The sequence below is a fragment of the Eretmochelys imbricata genome, chromosome 12, assembly GCF_965152235.1.
Source record: "Eretmochelys imbricata isolate rEreImb1 chromosome 12, rEreImb1.hap1, whole genome shotgun sequence".
NCBI classification, from domain to species: Eukaryota; Metazoa; Chordata; order Testudines; family Cheloniidae; genus Eretmochelys; species Eretmochelys imbricata.
The window spans coordinates 7,941,850-7,964,226 of record NC_135583.1 but is presented as its reverse complement, the minus strand read 5'-3'; the positions used below and the strand labels follow the sequence as shown (position 1 = coordinate 7,964,226).

The following is a 22,377-nucleotide window of genomic DNA, read 5'->3' as shown; positions in this document are numbered from 1 at the left end:
CTGGGTATACAAAAACATCAAAGTGGGCCCCAGATACAAACTAACGCCATCGAGGCATCAGGTATCTTCAAACTAATTGTTTACTTCACTATTGAAGGAGGAAGTTTAAGACTTGCTTATTACTCAACAAATTTATTAAAACATGGTTGACTTCCATTTTTCTTTCTTTTTTTTCCCCCCAGATATGCTTCTGGATGACAATGCATATTTTAATTGATGACGTCAGAAGCTAAACCTACAATTCCCCATTCGTTCCAGCTTGTTAGCAATACATAAAATGCGAAGACCACAATTCACGATCTCAAAAACATTACTCTTAAATCTTTCTAGATGATTGTAGTTGCTCTGATTGTGTTCTATGCTAGCAGAAGCCTTCTCCAAGGTTTACTGCTGACTCTAGAGCAGCACATCCCCTGCATACTGGGAACTTTGGGTGCTAGCAACATGGGCAACTCCTGTATTTGTCGAGATGATAGTGGTGTGGAAGACAATGTAGAATCCCAGAATCAGCAAACACAGAATAGTAGAGTACCAGTACCTGAAGCAAGAAGCCATCCCAGGGACCCTGTAAGGCCACCCAGGAGGGGGCGAGGGCCACATGAACCAAGAAGGAAAAAACAGAATGTGGATGGACTAGTGCTTGACACACTGGCAGTAATACGGACACTGGTAGATAAGTAAGTACCTCCGAAAGGATCACTCAATATTAATGAAAACTGTTCCATTGAAAATTTCAGTGCTAAAGATTAAAGAGATCTCTTATTCAACACCACCAAGAGCATGCATGAGATTAATATTTTTAAAATAAGAGGGAAGGTTGTTTGTCTCCAAAGACCAATTGCATTGGAAGAATTTTGTTTACTTCTCTCTGGAAATAGCGAAACAAAACTATAGAGAGACGGCTTTCATCTTCATTAGATGTGTACTCTTCCAGGTTGCAAATCTAATTTCTTATCCTTAAAGGCAGCACACTGTAATTCATCATATGATGAGCCAAGTGCTGCACTTGTTGCATGCTCAAAGCACTCATTGTGGTAGTTTACGATACACAACGATCACAGGATCTGTCCCTGTTTTTGATGGTTATGCTGTTGCTTTTCATAGGTATTTAAAAGGGCCTCGAAAGTGTTTATCATTATGTGGTTTGGAGAGACCAAAACAGGAGGAAACTATTACCTCTGTCAATTGTACTTTATGCTAAATAGCTTCGGTTTGAGCTTAAACTGGATAAATCTCAAGTTAATGAGCTTTGATTCTGGAATGTGCCTGCTGGAGGAGTCTCCCTTTCTCCTGTAGGGTGCTGTAAATGGGCATGTGAGGTCAGATTTGCCTTGAAATTTGTGTAAAAACTATTTTGTTCTAAAAACATTAAAAGAACACCTTCAGCTGGAATTTTACTGACTAGCGTTACAAGCAACACCTATGATGTGTTATAAATGAAAGCTGTTGAAAGTATGTATTTTTCTCATCTCCTCCCCTGCCCCCCCCCAGTTTATTTAGTTTATGAATTTGACAGCATCTTATGACTACTTAACTCTGTGTGTCTTTCCCTCCGCAACATGGGAAAGAAGAACATTTACAAAAACAGAAAAATATTCTGTGGTTTACAGAAGGACTCTGGGGTAGGTGTAGTACCTAAAAATATTGGGGGTAATGGTGGTGTGTTGTTGTTTTAAGGGTGTGATCAGTTCCCTGCCCATGATCTCCTGGAGTGCTGACTCACTTCCTTGTTTTCTGTTGCTAAATTTTGTTGATAGCTAAAAAATACATGACTTTCTTAATGTTTTCCATATAATTAATTGCTGTCGTTGCCTCAAAGATGTCATGTAATCATGAATGATGGGGAACTGTCCATAAGAAAATCATTTATGTACCAGATCTGTGGAAAAGTTGGAGAACTTCAGGACTAGACTTCAAGCTGACAGTGTCCCTTTAAGACCAAAAGAAACATTTCCACTGGACTAAAAAAAATTTCAATGGAAAGGAAAGTGGTTTTTGGTTTTTTTTTTTTTTTTTTTTGTATAACAGTGAGACTGCAGAAATGTAACTTTCCCCTGTGGTGTCTCCAACTGAGAACCTAAAAATGAAATTTAGAGGAAACAGTGAAGCTGGCTAATCTCTGTCCAAGTTGAGAAAAGAGGAACAAGTGTAAGCTAAACAGCATAAACAGTAGAGGTGGATCTGAACCATGCCCACCTGGGAACCAGATGCAAGCTTCCTTTGTTCAGAAATATTCAGATGCTATCTCAGGGTACAGTAACACCTCACTTAAAGTCATCCTGGTTAACATGGTTTCGTTGCTGATCAATTCGGGAACATGCTCGTTTAATGTTGCGCAATGCTCCCTTACAACGTGTGTGGCAGCCGCTTGCTTTGTCCACTGCTTGCAGGAAGAGCAGCCCGTTGCAGTGAGTGGCAGCGGGCCTTGGAACCAGAGTGGACCGGCAGCCCCCCCATCAGCTCCCCTAAGTTCCCTGTGCAGCAGCTGCCCAGCAGACCATCAACTGCCGGCAGTTCAGCTGTCCCCCCCGCCGTTGTGCAGTGGTGGAAGGTGGTGTTGCGCAAATGAAGTAGTGAACAAAAATATGTTGATTTTTCCTTTTCATCCCAAATATGGGAAAAGATGTAGGTGGAGGGAACAATGTTTGGAAAATTAAAGTGGTGATGTATACTACAGACTAGGAAAAGAAAAACCAAAATGCTAGAAATGTGGTTTTACTGTTAATGTAAATGGAAAGAACATCGTGGACGGAAAGGCCCACTTCCTCTGCCGGCTGCTCTGAGCATCTCCACTGTGTGAAAACAACACAGTCACAGACATCTGGAGAATCTATACGTACTCCTAAAAAAGCATTGTGCTGCAGGGAGGATAGAAATGGAAAAGTGTCTGTGGAGCCCTCATATGAAGAACGAAGTATAAAGGAATGGAATAAAAAGATGATGAGCAAGCAGTTGCACATAGTGAGAAAACTAATGGCACTAAAATGACTTGCTTTGTTTTTCTGAAGCTTACACATTGAGTAAGTATCGTCTTGCACATTGTAAACTAGCCAGAACACTGAATCAGAACACCTGCAGAGCCAAATACCCTCTATTTTTTCATCCTTCTGCATTTTATTTCTCTGAGCCGTCTCTTTTATCTCTCTTCTCTTGAGGTTAATTCAGTTTTCAACAGAGTTCCACCTTTTCCGTTAGTGATTATTACTGTCTTTCTTTTCAAGCTGGTTTTGAGGTTTTATGTGGTCAGATTTGCTTCAAAATACTTTCTAAAATACCATCATGTTACTATTTTTGTGGCAACACCGATTTTAAACTTAAAAACATTCAACACGAAGTACAGCCTTTTCTTGGAAGAAAAGGACCGATTTCACCACTCAGTTTTTTTTAAGAAACCTAATACTGTTAAATTTTATGCTGCAGTTCTTCATAGGTAATTGAAACCGCCTTCTGTGATTTTTAAGGTATGCTAGCGGCACATTTATTAATCAGTCTTTTTTTATTATTTTTAATCCAACTGTATTTAATGTCAGTTCACGCAAACATGGTAGATGAGACTATATTAAATTATAGAGATTGCTCAAGCCCAGGACTGGGAGTAAGGAATCCCTTAGTTCTAAAACTGGCATTGCCACGGATTCCCTCTTTAGCCTAGAACGAGTAACATCTGTGAAGCACTCAGGAGATGAGAATTGTTAGAGCTGCAGTTTTACTCTGTTACATGGGTACAGCCCCATTGTGTGGGGAGTACAGATAGATGAGTACAATTTGCCATGGGATATAACTCTGTGTGTGTTTGTGTAGTATAAAGTTGGGATCTCAACATCAATCCCTCTGATGCCTCATTAATGACATTTTGTACTTGAGTCCTCATTTTTATCTGATCTTCGTTTTTAGGGCATTGAAAGTGTGTCTTGTTACTTTACTTTCTTGTGCTAAACTCCCTTTGTAGGACACTTAATTCCATCCTTAACCTCTAATGTTGAAACTTTGTTTAATGCTGCCTGAGATCAAGCACGTGATACTCTCGGAATCCTGATGTGATAGTGACTTGTCTAAAAATTCTTAACTTCTTGGTGGAAAAACAATTCTCATTTAATACTATGCTGCCTTTTGCTATATTTGCTGTATCTCAGGCTGTTGATTGTTTCCTTCCAGTTTAGCTAGACTTCTGTCTTATCTTCTGAAGTGCCCTTTCATAACTCTTTTCACTATTGCACAAACACCTCATTCTTCACCTGCCAGTTCTAAATCTCTCTGATAAATTTATAAATCCTGTGCTGCTTCTCTGGAACAGATGAATCCAAGGCGCCTCTGACTTCCTTTGAGCTTTCCCTCAGCTTTCATTGCCTCACTTTCTTTCCCGCAAGTCCCAAGTTTTCTTTTACCATTTGTTTACAATATTTCAATATCTTGTATTGTTAGACTTTCTGTCTCGCTTCTATTTCTACTCTTAAGTTGTTCTTCTGTATTTCTTACAGTTTCACTAGCTGAACACTGGCTAGGTTTTGTGGGAGGAGGGGGAAGGGAAGGTGGGGTTAAATATTTTTTGTTCTTACCAAATCCCTCTAACAGGCCTATTTTCTACTGCCCTGGATAAAACACTGAAGTTTGTAGAGACGCTGTGGATTGTTTGTCTTTCAGACTTACCCCCCCCCCCCCTTTTTTCTTCTTAGTAGAGATTTTCTGGGGGGGAAATCATTTAATAGTCTTCAGTATCTTTTTTTTTTTTTCCTCCCTCAGTCTATTCTTCATTGAATTTGTGCCCTCTGAAGTACAGTATTTCTTACTACATGATTTCAGGAACACTTTACAATGTATAATATTAAACTTTAGGGGCTCTAGATCTTAAACATGCAGATGTAGAGCACTGTATATCTTGTTCATCAGCTATTCTGGAGATGCAAAAGTGAACTTTTGAGCCAGAGTACAAGGCAATACACATTTCTACTTCAGATCCAAATAGAGCAGGGGTCCCCAACACGATGCCTATGAGGGCAATGGCGCCTGCCAGGGCAGTTGTGTGCGCCCGCAGGACACCGTGCCGCCGAAAAGCGTTGCTGTTTCTCGGCAGCATTTCGGCGGCGGGGTGTCTGGCGCCCGCCACAGTCTTCTGGGAAAAGGCATATGCTATTCCCACGGAAAGGTTGGGGACCACTGAAATAGAGCATTAGAGGTTTGCAGTCTGTGTAACTTTTTTTTCTTTTTTCTTAGGGATGAGTCCAGCACACATCTGTTCACTGAATTTTATGCTAAGTATGTGGTGTTGGTTGTGGTACAGCAACTTTGACCAATGTAATATTTGTCTTTCAGTGACCAGGAACCTCCTTATTCAATGATAACATTACATGAAATGGCAGAAACAGGTATTAACGCATTTTGTTCAGTATTTTGGGTGCAACTGCCAGAGGCAGAGGAATATCTTCCTTCTAAAGAGGAAACATATGGCTGCATTACATGTTGTTATACCCAGTAATTCTAGCAATTTGTGTTCATTATTGAAATACTGTACTTCATAATTTCACTGAGCTCATCATATTAGTGTAAGATGCACTTTCTAATTGTTAAATTTAAGTGAACTGTGCAAAATCAGCCAGCTGACAGCTATAAACTCAATTAACAGGCTTTTGTACAATGAGGTACGCAGGACTTTTGTGAAGGGATGGAATTTATCCATGTACGGGAAGTGGGTAGCCACACTTCCAGCCCCTCTGTTTGAGTAGGGGCTGCAACCCTTCTCTTCCACATAGGAGTTAGTGCAGGTTTAGCAGCAGCAATCACAGATCTAGTGGCTGTGCCTTCACCCCGTCCCTAAACACACTCCAGATGCAGAGCTGCACTGGCATAGTCTGTTCCTATCACTTAGTATGCAAAATTCCCCTGCAAGATTGCACCACAGTAGACCTGGCACAACTTTCCTTGTGGATCCAAAACACCCATCAACTTGGATGGAGGCTAGTGTGCACAAAGAGCTGAGGATTGGGCCCAGCATACCTGAGGGCATGTCTACACACACAAGCTTGTCATGCAGCAAGTGTGTGTAAATCTGCATATCTCAAAGCCCTCCGGGGAACTTTTTGTGTGCATCAGCAGGGTCTACGTGAACAGTTACTATGTGGCACATTGGTTTACGCCTAGCGTGCGGTGCAGTAAGTCTGTGTGAGCATGCCCTTAGACTGTATACAAGTAATTAAGAAAATACTTAACCTGTTTAGATAGTAGTAATTAAACTTTGATGAGCAAAATATGTCCTCAAGGCAACATGCAAATACTACTAAAACTTTACCAACGCACTGACTGGAACTCCTGCATGGTCCATACACACTTGCCCTTAATTTTTTCAAAGCCTCTCTTATCTCCTCTTGGTCATTTGGTCATTTTCAAATGAAACCCATAATCTTCTATATTTTCTTTGCTTCTGGGAAAAATTATGGGTCCATCCCTTATTTCTTGCATATCCAAATCTTCAATTGACAATATTCCTGCTACTTTGTCTTTTAACACCTAGATTGATTCATTTTTGTAAATTCTTTTAATTTATGTAGTACTTACCTTTGCTTATCTGTAAATGGAAATCTTGTTTCGTATATATGAATTGGTGAGAATTTCTGAAAATGCTTTTCATAAGCAACAATGAAAAGTCAAAATCAGAATTGACTTATGCTCCCTGCAATCCCATTGATGTCAATGTGATTTCACAGGGAGTAAGCAGTGCTGAATCTGGTCTGAAGTATGGCAGTAAGTGTAAAATCTTGTTTAACAGCAAGAATGGGCATTGCTCACTTAACTCCCAGAGCACAGGACCAAAAATATACACACAGTGCTTGTTCGTTACTTATTCTGAAGCCAATTCATATGTACCAAATCAAGAGTCAGGTGCTCACGACTGGCAGAATTGTTTCCCTGAACATCTTAAAATGTTCTGTCTAGTATTACTCTGGCAATTGTAGAAATTTATATTCTCTCCAAAATAAAAGCCTTCAGCATATTACAGGTTAAAATTCCATAGATCTACAACATGCATGATTAACTGCTCCTTTAAGACCCATTAAAATATGACATTCAAATGAGTTCAGTAGGGTAACTTTTTTTTAATGCCACTGAAGTGTGACTTTTTTTTAATATTGACCAGCATGTTTTGAACACTTCTAAATAGCAGCACCATTTTCTGAGAGTTGCTTCTGTTTTGTGGTTGACAGATGAAGGCTGGCTGGAAGTTGTCCAATCTTTAATTAGAGTTATTCCATTAGAAGATCCATTGGGGCCAGCTGTTATAACATTACTACTGGATGAGTGTCCACTGCCAACAAAAGTAAGTTAAATAATGCATGTGTTCTGTGGCCAAGCTTCAGCCTGGTGTGGTTGCCACTCCCAGGGAAGTCTCTGGGCTGCTTTCACCACTGATGTAAACTTGTGTCCTGGGTGTCAGTTGGCTAAAAACGGATGTTACTTATAAAGTAGGGTAACTTGCAAGGATCTAGGATTCAGTGGGCTATTTGATGGTGGAAGTGTTTCAGGAAAAAATGGTGAGAAGAGAGTGAAAAAGCCCTGGCTGGAATGATTTAATTGGGGATTGGTCCTCCTTTGAGCAGGGGGTTGAACTAGATGACCTCCTGAGGTCCCTTCTGACCCTGATATTCTATGAGTCTATGAAAAATAGTTTGTGCTTGGCGGGAGAGTAGGGAAGTTTCTTTTGTTAGTTGCTTTTGCCAGTATGCTCACCTTCAGCCCTCGTGGTGTGTGTTACTCATTGTACATGCCCAGTGAATGCCAAATCAGTGCAAATTCAGCTGCTTTACCACCTACTCTCCATGTTTTAAACCGGCACTTCTTTGTGTCAGTGTTGAGTTCCTCATAACTTATCTATGTATAAGACAAAATGCTTTTTTTCTCTTTAGCTTACGCATTTTAGCCACAAATGGATCAATACTGTAACTTTTTTAAAAAGCTTTTGTTAGCTGGATACTGACTGTTGGCTCTCTTTACTTAAAGTAAGATTAAAATAAATGGCCAGGTGTGTGTGTTCATAACTGGATAAATTGTATTTTACTACAAATAGAAGTCAGTCATTTAGCTTCTGGCATTTTAAAAACTGAAATGAAGTGGTGGTATTGGGTCCCAATCCTTTGAGGTACTCAGCATCCACAGATCCCATTGAATTTAGTGGGAGTACTGGGCCTACAGCACCTCACATGATTTGGTGTATGTTATTTTAGAGGCCTTTTAAATCTCTGTTTTGCCAGGAACTCTTTCTGACACTGGCATTGCTGCAACTTCCATTAGTACTACACTTGTTACTGTGCCAACTTTAATTTTTACTGTACATTGTCATAGGGTGAGAGATTGGGAAGTTTCTAATTCATTGGCTCTTAAATAAAATTATAAACTGAGTAGCTGATTGCTCAGGAGTTGATCAAATACTATAACTGGGTGAGGAGCCTCTTTCTTCCTTGGTTAGTGGTTCCAGTACACCCGAGTTAGTAGTGAGAAAGTCAACACCATACAGTCTGGCAGGTAGACTGAAATGAGACGTGATCTCGGCCAGTTCCAGATTTAAAAACAAACCTACCATTACAGTTGGCACTAAATGGCCCTTTTGTTGGCATCCTCAAAGGAGAAGCCAAGTGTTAACACCAAATCTTTCAAATGTGGGTGCTTGATGTTAAGCACCTAAATTAATGGCTCGATTTTTTCAGAGGTATAAAATGCCCCAGTTTCCAGTGACTTGTTCAGTACTTCTAAATGGTGTGATTTTTCAAGTGCATTAGTTTTAGGCATCCAATTTTGAAAAGGCTGGTCTAAGTGGGACATAGCTTATTCTCTATCTTCTCACCCTTGTGAAACAACTCAGGCTCCTACGTTCAGGTTTGTGTGCACTTGGGGGGAAGCTTGCAGTGCTGTTGTCCAGCCTTTACCTGTTCTGGATAAACTGAAGACTTTTGCAGGGTTGTCAAGTCAGTATTCCCAACTTTTGGAAAGCTGCAGTTTTCCGCAGAGAGTCAACCTAAAGCCACATTAGCTTTTTGATGTTTAACTTCAGTCTTCCTTTATTTGTTTATACTTACATTGGCAACTTTGTAAACTCTGGAGTAGAGTCTTAGAGGGGGGGGAAAAAAAGTCAAAACAATTAATGTCAGTACGGTTACAAGCAACTTCCATTCCCGAGGTGTTTGTAACTCAGAAAAAAACTTTATGGTTGTTCTTTCAAAAGTTTACAACTGAACATTGGCTTAATACAGCTTTGAAACTTTACTATGCAGAAGAAAAATGCTACTTCAACCATCTTAATTTGAATGAAACAAACACAGAATCAGTTTACTTACCTTGTCAAATCTTTTTTTAAACTTTCCCTTTATTTTTTTAATAGTTTACGTTTAACACAGTACTGTACTGTTCTTGCTTTCTTTTCTTCTATTCTTCTTTTCCTCTTTTTGTCACTTCTGTCACTTTTGTCACTCTGCTGCCTGATTGCGCACTTCCGGTCTCAAATGAGCTATGTGGTTGACTGGTCAGTTTGTAACTTTGAGGTTCTACTGTAGTTTCACTAAGATTGACTAAGGGCCGTGTCTGAGAAGGTCATCCTCATTCTAATTTTAGTTGTACTTTTTCACCTCAAGTCCCTTCCTCAATCATTGCTGGTTATTCTTTTTCTTTCTTCTCTATGCTCTTTGCACTTTGTCAGCCTTATCTATTAGTTCTGTTTGTGGCTGTTCTTTTGGGAACACAATTACATTTCCCTGTAACCTCCATTCAAAGATCAGATATTTTCCATGTTGCCGTGGTTTAAATCTGGATCAGAATCTGACCCAAAGAGCGTAAAACTTCATAAACTCAGTTACACTAATCTTTTCCAAATGCCCTGCTGATAACTTCAGTGTGGAGAGTTGTTTTTGTTTTAATTAAATGTTGGGCTTAGTTGTGAAGCTGGGGTCTGAATCAGCTCAACTGAACTTTCCTAAAAGTTTGGGGTTGGAGGGGTTGAGATGAATCAGGAGTTGCAGTTTGGACCCATCTGTGGAGCAATTTCTGTTCTGAATTTGGATTTACACTGGTGTAACTCCAGTGAAATTGGTGGGAGTTACTCTAGATTTGTTCTGCATTAATCCTACATTAATAGCCAGAGGAAACGAAGGCTCAGCATAGGTTTCTGTTAGTCTTTTTTTCTTGTTTAAAAGACTAGCACAGTGAGTATAGGCAGCATATGCCGAGGGAGAAGGAGGTTTTAGAGTCAGCAACAGCGTAGTTTTGTAAAGTGGACTCAGGGGCTATCTCCATTTTTGTTATGTGCAATTCATTTTTTTTACTGTCTTTTCAATTTTAAAACAAGATAAACTTTTTTTAAAAATAGCATCAGGATATTTGGAACCGATTAAGCCACTTTGGTGGCAGTCCTCCCTGGTTTCTGCAGTCTGTCTTTCTTTCTGATCCATTAAGGTTAAGGAAAGGTTAATATTTCTGATACAGTTGGCAGCACGTCATTTTTGAGCAATCAGACATCCTTTGGCTCATTTGGCAGTAACCAATGAATTAATGTAACTCTTTAAGATAAATTAAACTTCTGGTCTATCTTTAAAACAGATAAACTATCACTTGGCATCTGTAATATTCTCCTGTTAGCATTGATATTGAAGCAGAATCATTGTGTTATATTGAATGACTGACTGCGTGGAAAACAATGTGTTCCATAATTCCTATACTGTTAAATAGCATTCTGACTCTGTTTTAGGATGCATTGCAGAAATTAACTGAAATATTAAATTTAAATGGAGCTGTTGCCTGTCAGGATTCCTGTCACCCTGCCAAACATCGTAACACAACTGCAGTACTGGGCTGTTTGGCTGAGAAACTAGCAGGTAAGCAGAAGGAGCAATCTGAAAGCTTATTTTTGAGTTTTCTATAGTGTCACAGCATAGCAACGTTCAGAGCTGACTTTGTAGAACTGAGGTCGCGTTTTGGAACAAGGAGAGATCCTGTCTTCCAGCGCGGACCAAATCTACTGCATGATCAAAATATTGATAAGGCTTAATTTCAGTCACCAGCAAACAGCTTGGCTCTGAACTTGGATTTTACTGCACCAAACTCCCTCAATATTTGATTTACCAAATAAAACCTCAATCCACACATGTATATATTTCAAGCATCTGCTAAGTAAGATTTCCTGACACACAGCCTTGATGATGCAATTACCCGTGCTAACATTTTTACAGGCCTAACCTGGGTGGATGAGAGAATTTCTGGGAACACATTATCATCATCTTGCCTACTGGCTAAAGGACAAATTATTCTTATTAAAGAGAATGCGTGGAAAGATGACGGATGTTCTTTCCACCACAGACAGATGTTCTGTTGTAGTTACCTGAAGCAAATGCTCTTCAGCTACATTATTTAAAAGGACACAGAGTATTTCCTTTTTAAAAAGTGATTTTTGTTTTTATAGGTCTCTTTATTCTCCATTTATTTTTAATGCCCTACCTGAAACTAAAAGTGAAGTTTCCATTCCCTTCTGATTGTTGCCCCATTTGGCAACTTTTCTTTTTTTTTCTTTCTTTCTTTCTAGGGGTGCTTGAAATTAACATGTCTTTTTAAAATTCCTAGTTTGTGCCCCACTGTTGATATCAGCACAGTTTTAGAAGTAGCATTTAATTATTGGTTCAGAGCCAGCACTAAAGAGCATAGAACATTTTTGTGTAGGTCCTACATGAACAGTAACTTCTGATGTAGATATCTGAAATAAAAGCAACAATTCCTCCTCCTTGCCACGCTCTTGATACCATAGGTCAAAATAAGATCCTATGTTAGTTGACTGTTTCCATTTGGTTAGGTGAGAGCAGATGCTTCTCTAGAAATCCAGGCCATGATGGGGTCAATGCTGTTTTATAATAGTGCTTTTGTGTGTACACCAATTTGTCACAGTTCATGGATTTTATGAAGCTGAATGCCCTCCCTCCTACCACACTACCTTAAGCAGATAGTGTTTCTGGGCATTTTTATTGGTCTGTTGCCACAATGCCAATCGCAGATTGGGTGACTAGGCATCAAGCTGGCAGTATCTTGTGGGCATTACTCATTTTGTGCCAGTGATTGAGGGAGCTGATCTTTTTAACCTTGATTTATTAATACAAAATGAGAGAAACTACCGGCTTTACATAAATATACATTGGGGCCTGATATTTTTTCAAAAATATGTAGGCATAAGTGTTATCAGATACCAAGGTCACAGGTGTCTTTCTAGGAATACTGAAGATAATTAGAACAATACGCAGTTACAGCTATGGCACATGAGTATTTGTGCATAGAAATGGAAGGTAGATCCAAGACTCTGCATTCGGATACCTGATTTATGAGCACATTCATAGTAACTCCATGCATAAATTAAGCATACAGGAGAGTGTCCATTTTTTGCTTGTGTGCAAAACCATAGCCCTGGGTACTAGTTTAATTTCTTTTTGTGAATGCAAGGTCTTTGTCAGGGACAAAATGCCCCCCCTTGGTTAACTTTAATTGACGTGGAAAGATAATGCAGCAGTTCCCATACATGCATTTCATTTTTAGTGTTCTTGCAGGTCCTGCAAGTATAGGCTTACTCAGCCCAGGAATACTGGAATATTTACTGCAAAGCTTGGTAAGTATCTAAGCACAGTAGCATTCTTAGCTGCTCCAGCTTCTTAATTGTATCTGTATGCATAAGTGGTAAATGTTAGTGTTTTCAGCAAGTGTTACTGTTAATTTTTTTTTGTAAGAGTGCAGTAAGATCAGTTTTTTGTAATTTTATCTATCTTTGTCTGTACATACAGCATTTTTCACTTAAATCAATGACAGGCTCAACATACAAAACCAAATAATACAAATTAAAAATAATCAAAATAAAGGACAGGCTTATTAACTGTGAACACTTTAGGCTGATGTTGGAAAATCTAACATCAGACTATAGAAATAATAGAAACTATTTAATAAGGCAGGAGTCAAAAAGGCTTAATGAGAGAATGAAAAAGAAAGGAAGGAATATCTATGAAAATAAAGACCACAAGTATTCTGTTTTATTTAATTTGTGAAGCACAGAGTATATGCTTGGCACTATACAGAACCTAGAGAAAATGAGTCCCTGCTCCTAAATTCTTAGTGCCGTTCAGACCCTGGCATTGACACGAATGTGCTATGGAAGTTGCGGTATACACAATTGTACTTGTAGATAACAAGTTCATCCATTCACTGTGGTCAAAGTGAAGAACAGATTTGAACTTAGAAGTTGCTGTCTTGTGAATTCAAAGGTCAGGAATATAGTTGAACATTAGTTTGGAGTAAAGGAAAGGATATCCCTTATCTTGTACTTTAATGCCCTGTGATACCTTGCAGTGATCCTTATTCCTTCTAAAATTTCTGTTGTGCTCTTACTTCTGCAAACAGTTCACCAAAAATGACTCTACTGCTAAAATTATCTAAATTTCAGATAAACACATTCAGAATAACCCATAATTAAGCCTTCTATCTGAACCTAGGCTTCTTTGGCTTGTAGTCTGGCTTATGCACCTTACTGCCAGTTCATATTGGTAACTGGTGGTCATGGTTGCAGAACAGTATGACTTAAGATGGGTGTCTCTGGAGTATAGGAGGAATATTTCCTGCTAGGAGCAATCCTAGGGATTTTGGACTTGGTACCCAGAAATGAACAGATCATAAACCCAGAAGCAACATTAACATAACATCAAGGGCCTGGCCAAACCACTCCAGAAAATGTGAGGTTAAGATTGAAAGTCTGTCTTTCATCATTGCATCAGATGGAGGTACAGAGAGCAATCTGGCACACCAACCGGCTTGCATTACCAGTGCAGTGAGTTAAAAGGGAGGCATTTTAAGCCTGACCTTTGAATTTACTGGCATTGGGTAGTTTAAGCCCCTTAAAGCAAAACTAACCTTCAAATAGTTTAGAAGATCAGAGTTTTAGAATTGTTGTGGATGCCCGATTATAGGAGAGGCTTCCAGCACGTGATTAACTTAGGATCTTATGCAAGCCTTCCACACAGAGAACTCCAGTGCTTTAGCCCTCTTAAATCAGAGCAGTGGAAAGCAGCTGTTCTCAAACTGTCGGTTAGGATCCCAAAGTGGGTTGTGACTCCATTTTAATGGGGTCGTCGGGGTCGTCAGGGCCATCATTAGATTTGCTGGGCTCTGGGGCTGAAGCTGAAGCCTGAGCTGCATCCCCCACCCAAGGTGGCAGGGCTCGGGCTCCGGCCCCCCCCCCCCCCAACTCGAGGCGTCGGGGCTCAAGCACCACACCTCCTTCCCCCGGGGTCCAGGCTGGATTAAGACCTTTAGAGGCCCTAAGCACTGAAAAGATTATGGTGCCCCCCATATGTAATTCAAAATAAAAATATTATACCGTAAAATAAAATTTTATTTTTCAAAATGACACACAGCTTACATGTATGCTGAAATTAAAATAGCTTCTTTCTAGATTTTCTGATTGCAAAATTCTGGATTCAGTTAATTGAAGCTGACTCGACAAAGCATGTCCGCTTCCATACACAATAGGGAAAGTGAATCAAGTCTGTCCTGACACATTGTTGCTCTCTGAGGGTTTTTATTGTTTTCAGCTGAGAAAGAGCGTTCTGCAGAGCAGTTAGTTATCATCAAGGTTAGAAAAATACGTAGTGCGATCTCTACATTGTATTCCATCTTTCAGTATTGTGTCATGAAGATCAATGTGACTGAATTTCATTTTTCCTGTTTCATTAAACTTTGCATGCATATAACAGTGGAACTGCCGTACTTCTCCACAGAGATTCATGTTCAAGTCAACAGGGTATGAGTCAACTAGCTTTTGGGAACCTTGTGAAATATTGTCTGTCAGATAAGTCCATATCATTTAGAAAAGAATCTACTTGATGATACTTTGTACACTTCACCTCTCCTCTTCATATGAGCTTCAAGCGTATCAGTTATAGTGTAGTAAGTAGATATGTGAAATTTGTCTCTAGGATTCAATGCTGTTTCAGTTGCACTGCTATCATTTGCTTGTTTTTTCCTGATTCACTTGCGGGACTGGGCTTCTTTGTAGTTAGTATCAGGCAAGATATCTTTTGATATGTCTTCAGATCTTCTGAAATCATTCCTCACTGTGTAAGTGGTCTGCTAATGATGGACAGAGGTCTGCACATGTTTTCAAATCAAATTATTTTTCTTGGAGAGCTTGACTTGTGTGGTAAGTGTTGTAAAATTTCATTCCACATGGTCAACATGAATACAAACTCTAGTTCTTGCATCTTGTTTGCAATGTTTCCTGCCTCTCCTATAGTTTCTCCCTTTTGTGATTGGCTATAGCTATACTTTCTAATGCATCCACAATCTTTGAGTAGGACTCCAGAATTGCACTTGTTGCCACTGCATGTGCCTCCCAGCGAGTATTAGAAAGATTTCAACACACGATCATTGCCCAAATGTGTTTTAAGAACTGCCCATCGGTGTGTTGAGGCAGAGAAAAATGTATAAAGTAACTGTTGAGAAAAAACTTACTGCCATCAGACAACAATCAACAGCACTGCGGCCAGCAGCATTGAGAGAGTGTGCAGCACATGGTATGAATATGGCGCATTTGTTCTGTTCTATAAAGCTGCTTCTGCATTCCTTGATAACGCCCTGACATGTTGGCAGCATTGTCATAAGATTGACCTCTGCACTTTGAGAAATCTGTTTTGCAAACTTGGCACAGATAATGCAGTACTTGATTTGCAATTTCTTCACCAGTGTGGCTTTTCAAATTGAGGGATGTTATAAATCGTTCAACTGGTTTTCCATCTGTGGGGGAGACACATCTTCGTACAATACTCAATTCTTCAATATGTGGAAGATCAGGTGTAGCCAACAGATAAACTGAAGTACCCAGCAGTACTTATTTCATCCACAATAGCTGAATGAACTTGGTCACTCATTAGACCAATGAGTTCATCACATATTGTCTTGGATAAGTATGACGGGTTACCTTTGCCAGCATTCCCATATTTTGAGATGTGGCCTGCTAAAAATGGGTCAAACTGAGCCACAAGCTCCAACAATCCCAAAAAATTTCCATTCTGCAATGATCCAAATGTGTCATTTGATCCCCAGAAAGGCAGACTGCGTTCAGCTAATGTTTGAATAACCGCTATAACGCGCTGCAAGACATGTTGCCAGTATTCACGCTCCCCTTTAATTTGGTCTTCCAATTTTTGTGTCAATCCAAAGCCCTGTCTCTGATTTAAATATGTCAACATTGAATCTGTGAGTAGTGCTATTTTCATGTTGTTCAGTTAAGAGTATTCTGCCAGTCACTAAATCCATCTGCAGCAAACCGGGATGTTGAAGGTTTACATGCAAAGAGTTTGCAAACAAAACAGTATACAGACCCTGTTGATGGTGAATACAGTAGTCATTCTCAAGCGTATTTCTCACCAATCGCTTTCATGCTGAAATTTTTTGTGGACAATATCTTGTTTGCCATTGGTAAAAGTCCGATGTGATTTCTTAAATGGCCTAGTGTGGTGTTGAGTCATTCGGTCCACAATCTATCCAGGAAGCTACATTATCGGTACTAAGAAAAGGAGTACTTGTGGCACCTTAGAGACTAACCAATTTATTTGAGCATAAGCTTTCGTGAGCTACAGCTCACTTCATCGGATGCATACTGTGGAAAGTACAGAGGATCTTTTATACACACAAAGCATGAAAAAATGGGTGTTTACTACAAAAGGTTTTCTCTCCCCCACGACAAAAGGTTTTGGGGTGGGGGAGAGAAAACCTTTTGTAGTAAACACCCATTTTTTCATGCTTTGTGTGTATAAAAGATCCTCTGTAAACACCCATTTTTTCATTCTTTACCACGACAAAAGGTTTTGGGGTGGGGGAGAGAAAACCTTTTGTAGTAAACACCCATTTTTTCATGCTTTGTGTGTATAAAAGATCCTCTGTACTTTCCACAGTATGCATCCGATGAAGTGAGCTGTAGCTCACGAAAGCTTATGCTCAAATAAATTGGTTAGTCTCTAAGGTGCTACAAGTACTCCTTTTCTTTTTGCGAATACAGAGTAACACGGCTGTTACTCTGAAACCTGTCATTATCGGTACTGAAATCAACCCACATACCAGGATCGTTTCTCCTATTTACAGCGTGAGCAGGTTCAGTCTCTGACACATCCACACCTTCTAGAACAATGTCTGTTACCACCAGGAGTAGGATGATCAGTTAGTCTCTGACACATCCACAGGTTCTGGAATGGTGGTTGTTTCACCCATGGAAAATGGGTCAGTCTCTGAAACACGTACAGGCTTTGGAACGATGTCTGTGCTGCTGAGAGAAGATGTTGCTTCTGGTGGATTCGCTTTTAAAAATGTCAGCTTTGGAAGATTTTGGAAAATTTCACTAGTTTTTTGTTTCGTTTCTTCCACCGGTTTACGTTTCTGTGCTCCACTCAGTTGGTTACGTTTCATCCTGCCACTACTCGGTTTTCTGAACTTTAAATAAAAAAAAAAAGTACACAACGTACGTGTGTGTGCTTGTTTATATATATTTTTCCATTTCTTTCATTTATTTATTTTTTTATTTATATATATATATATATATATATATATATATATATATATATATATGAATGAAAAGGGGGGGAAAAACGAATCAAGCATGTATAACTCAGAAGAATATATCAGTAATAAAACATTAATTTATTGCAATACATGACAAGATCTCATTTCCTCGCATTATTTCAATCTGTTAGTAGGACGCCCCCTGCTTTAGGTGGGGATAAGTAATAAAAAGAGAACAGAAAAACGGGGGAAGTGTGTGTAGTGGAGTGTAAGGAAGTTTAGCAAAGTTCTGATTTTTCCCATGATGACAGTTTCGATACTTTTTTGAAATCATATCAAATTTTTTAAAAAAAATTTTTTTCCTTAGGGCACCAGCAAAGCAGGGGGCACAAAGCACGTGCTTAGTCTTCCTATTGGGTAATCCAGCCCTGCCCAGGGTCATGTAGTAACTTTGTTGTCGGGGGGGTCACAGTGCAATGAAGTTTGAGAACCCCTGGTGTTAAGGGAATGGTGCATTGGACCGAATCAGGGTCACAGATTATATATAGTGGAAAATCTTTACAAAAGTTGTTAAACTCAATAGCCATTTTTTCCCAAGAACAAAAGCATTATTAAACATGCACGAACTACAGTAGGAAAGTTTACAGTAGTTATTTGACTCTGTTGTGGGAAATGCTGACTATAATAGGTATAAAAGATAAGTGCAGAAAATCTTTTGAAATAACTTACAAAGATTACAAATAATTGGCATAATATTAAGGAAGACTTAATGGTGGAAGTTTCTTGTCAAATGTCTTTGGAAACTGTAGAACTTGCTAGACCATTTAATCCTTTCTAGGTATCATGGAACCAAAGATGTGTTTTTTGTTTAAGCAAAGGCACAATATAACCATAGCTCCTTTTTAACTGAATGTAACTTTTTATCAGAGCATTGCAGTGGATCACTTATTTTTTCTGTAATAACACCTGCCATTTAGCAGGCAGTTACGGGTTGGATGAAGCATCTCTTGTGTTAGCTGCCGTTTCACAGGGAGACTCACAACGCAAGTCTCTCGTTCTGCACATGTTACTTGCAGGTGTCACCACTGCATGTGATGAACTTGTGCAGAGTCCTGGAGTTCAGTTGTGTCTCTGTGAAAGTTCCTAGTAAATGTCTCTGCAGTTCTGTAGAAACCCAGCAAAATTCTACTAAGCCCTGCCGAGTCGGTGATCGCACTACAGGCATCCAATACCACTGTGCTAGCTGTTATGCTGGCATTATACTAGCTGGCATTATACTGTTCACATTGCGCAGAAACTGGTTTGCTAGTGTGCAATTTTTCTTCCTTTGCTTATGATCAAAACTAGGTTAACAATCCCCTGGGAGCCCGAGATGAAAAATGTAATTAACTAATTCCATATAGGGGGAAAAAAATAAACATTTAGTGTATATGCTAAAGGGACATATGCTGCAACACACTGACCACAGAGTGAATTTGAAGCTGGGGTGGAACTATCATTAAGGTCCAAATCCTGTCCATCTTACTCACAAGCATAGTGTCAGAACATCAGCTCACACAGTAATCACATGAGCAAGATGAGCAGTATTTGGCCTTTCAGTGTTAATCTGTTGTAGAGCTGCAAAAACATTGTGAATAAAGGCCCATATACAAATATTCCTGTAGTAAAATCAGTTGCTCTTTGGATTTATGCTGGTATAAAGAGCAGGAGTTTGGTGTGAGGCAGTATTGTTCAAGTGATCTTTGTTCTGTTACTGCATCTTTGGACATGTTTGTTAATCTTTTCACTTACTAATTTTAGCCTTTAGGGACTATAGACTTATTTTCTATTTTTCCATTTTAATACGAACTTAAATAACCAGGCTTTGCTCTATGAATTGAAACCCTACTGTGCCCTGGCAGTTTTGAACCTCTTTCCCCTCCATTTATCACCAGCATGTGTTCTGGTTAATTTCAGACTTCATTTACATGTTAATGGAAAAGTTGACCAAATTGTATTTGAATTTAGCTGGAGAATAAGTGTAGTGTCACCTTACTAACTCCCACGGGCATTAGTGGAGGTTATGCAGGTACATTTAAGTAGGAGGGGGATATGCCCTGCAATGTGTAATTGCATGTTCTTCTTTGGACTTCGATACCAAGAGGTACTAGAACAGTTAGTTATAACTGAGAACGCTCCTGAAAAATACATCATGTGGAGTAAACTATAGGAGCAGGCTAGTGAGGTCATACGGATTGAACATCATTTAATTCAGCCACTCTCAGCATAAATGTTTTGGGATGTTCTACATTGAGTGATATGAAAGTTAGTGTAGTATTAGATCTTCTTTCTGCTCCCCCATGCAAACTTTTAGTCAAATTATGCTGTCACTTACACTAGTGTAAATGTACCTAAAAGTGCAGATGTTGGGCTAGTTCTGTTGATTTTAATAATCTGCATTTCCTATGATTTTTCTTGTTCTGGCAGAATTCTGGAAGGGTAGAGCAGAATTGCCATAGGTTTTATTTGTTTCAACTTTTATTCTGAAGCTGGTATAGGTATGTGTATGTGTTTTGGGGGTGGGGTGTCTGGGGTGAGACTGAATTTTCACTCTTAGGGTATGTCTCCACTGTAGCGGGGAGTGAGCCTCCCAGCTCGAGTAGATAGACTCGTACCAGTGGTCTCAAGCTAGCATGCTAAAAGTAGGAGCACGGTCATGGTGGCTCAGATTCTCAAGCCTAGGAGGTTGGGTGGGCTTGAGAGCCCACACCACAGCATCCACACTATTTTTTGAGCACTAGCTTGAGCCCCTCCGGGGAGTGAGTCTGCCCACTTTGGGAGGCTCACTGCCAGCTGCAGGGTAGACATCCTTGAGGGGTGTTCCCTTCCTTCCCCCCCGGTTCAGCTAAATTGCCCCATTAATCTAGGGGATCTTGCCCATACTGTGTCTGTTTTCTGGATGAATAGAAGGTACTGATTGATCTTTCACAAACACTAAATTCACTTTTTAAAAAAATCACTGTTCTAAGACCATCCCACAAAGGATTCTAACAAATTTTCAGCTTCCTGACTCTCCCCTCTGGGAGCGGTCACCTCTTTCCTCATGGCAGAATGGCCTGCAGTTGGCCCCAGGCAGAGATTCAGGAGACCTAAGAGCTTTTCAGCTCTTTCATTGATGGACTGCGTGACCTGGAGCAAAACTTCTGTACCTCAGTTTCCGCATCTGTGAATGAGAGTAATTATACCCTTTATTTTAAAGCACTTGAGCTTTACAAATGAGAAGCACCTATAAAAGTGCCAAGTCTTTCTTACTACTACAATTTACCAAATGCTAAAGAAATCACATGGCTAACTAAGAAGAAACTTTCACTTGCTAATAAAGTGCTTGTTTGATTAAGAAATAAACTACTTTGTCTTCCAAACTTTCTCTTGGGATAGTGCCAAATTGCTTGTTAACCATTATTAGCATCTCCTTCATTTATGTTAATTACTATAAGGACAAACTGAGAACTCTACATAATGCCTGATAAGGACATTTAAAATTATATATCAAATATATAATGTATGGATCAAAACTTTCTGTTTATATTATGGAGCATATTGAAGGCTAGCCTTCCTTTTTATTAACCCTACACTTTAGTTATTTCAAATAACTGCTTTCCATCTGAAATGTCTTTTGCATGAATTCTATTTAAAGGGGGAAAAAAACTTGCGAAATTTTGCGGTTACTAGAACGAGGCATCTTGAAGGTATAAGTCAGAAAAATAATCTTAGCATTTGGGGCTAGAAACTTCATTATCATTTTATTTTATATTTTTTTAATTCAGTGGTCCTCAATGAGAGCTAGTGACCCATTGAGGTAAATCGGGAGCAACTCCATTGAAGTACAGTAGAACCCCAAAGTTACGAACGCCTTGGAAATGGAGGTTGTTCCTAACTGTGAACAAAACATTATGGTGGTTCTTTCAGAAATTTACCACTGAACAGTGACTTAATACAGCTTTGAAATTTTATTATGTAGAAGAAAAATGCTGCTTTGCCTTTATTTTTTTTTGTTGTAGTTTAATACAGTAGTGCACTGTTTGCTTCTCTCCTCCCCCCCCTTGTGTTGCCTGATTGTGTACTTCTGGTTCCAAATGAGGTATGTGATTGACTGATCAGTTCGTAACTCTGAGGTTCTACTGTAGATAGACTACGCTGGTTTAAAAACTGTTGTGACGTGAGAAATAGGTCCTGTGAGTACTTGTAGTATGGCCCACTTCCCTCCTCCTACTGTGCCCATTGCTCATGATTAAGGCTGCGAATCATTCACGGAGGTCATGGAAGTCATGGCTTCCGTGACCTCTGTGAATTTTGCAGCACTGGTGCGGCTGGCCCCAGGACCACCCCAGCAGCTGGGGAAGCCCTGGGGCCAGCCACACTGGCCGCTGCTTTGGCAGCCCCAGGCAGCTGGTCCCCGGCGGGGCCCCTGACTGGACTGGCCCACGCTCCCTCCCCCCCCCCCAGCAGAAGCGTCGCCCTGCGCTTTCCTTCCCTCCCCCACCACCACACACAGAGCAGTCTTCAGGAGTGCCCACCTCCCAGCGGGTAAGATTTAGTCACGGGTATTTTTAGTAAAAGTCATGGACGGGTCAGCGGGCTGTGACTTTTTGTTTAATGCCCGAGACCTGTCCATGACTTTTACTAAAAATACCCCATGACTAAAACGTAGCCTTACTCATAGCATCTCTGCCTTTCTCTTGTGAAGAATCTTGAAAATGTAATCTGACTGTTAGTTTTAAGAAACTGTTTTCATTGTATTAGACAAGTCAACAGAAACATCTTGCACAGCTATGGCATGTGTTTAAT

At 39.8% G+C, this 22,377-nt stretch overlaps 1 protein-coding gene across 3 annotated transcripts in view; it reads left to right on the top strand.

Moving 5' to 3' along the window:
- The window catches only part of RSPRY1 (ring finger and SPRY domain containing 1), a 55,602-nt gene that overhangs the window by 14,817 nt on the left and 18,408 nt on the right, over positions 1-22,377 (top strand). For 2 of the 3 annotated variants that reach the window (XR_013347680.1, XM_077831143.1), the window contains exons 2-6: positions 183-677; positions 5,311-5,363; positions 7,197-7,309; positions 10,724-10,850; positions 12,561-12,619. Coding sequence is in view for 2 of the 3 variants with exons in the window: in XM_077831143.1 (XP_077687269.1) it covers positions 331-677; positions 5,311-5,363; positions 7,197-7,309; positions 10,724-10,850; positions 12,561-12,619 (699 nt within the window). In the remaining variant the exon portion in view is untranslated. The remainder of the gene's footprint in view (positions 1-182; positions 678-5,310; positions 5,364-7,196; positions 7,310-10,723; positions 10,851-12,560; positions 12,620-22,377) is intronic. The other variant, XM_077831144.1, reaches the window with a different exon arrangement.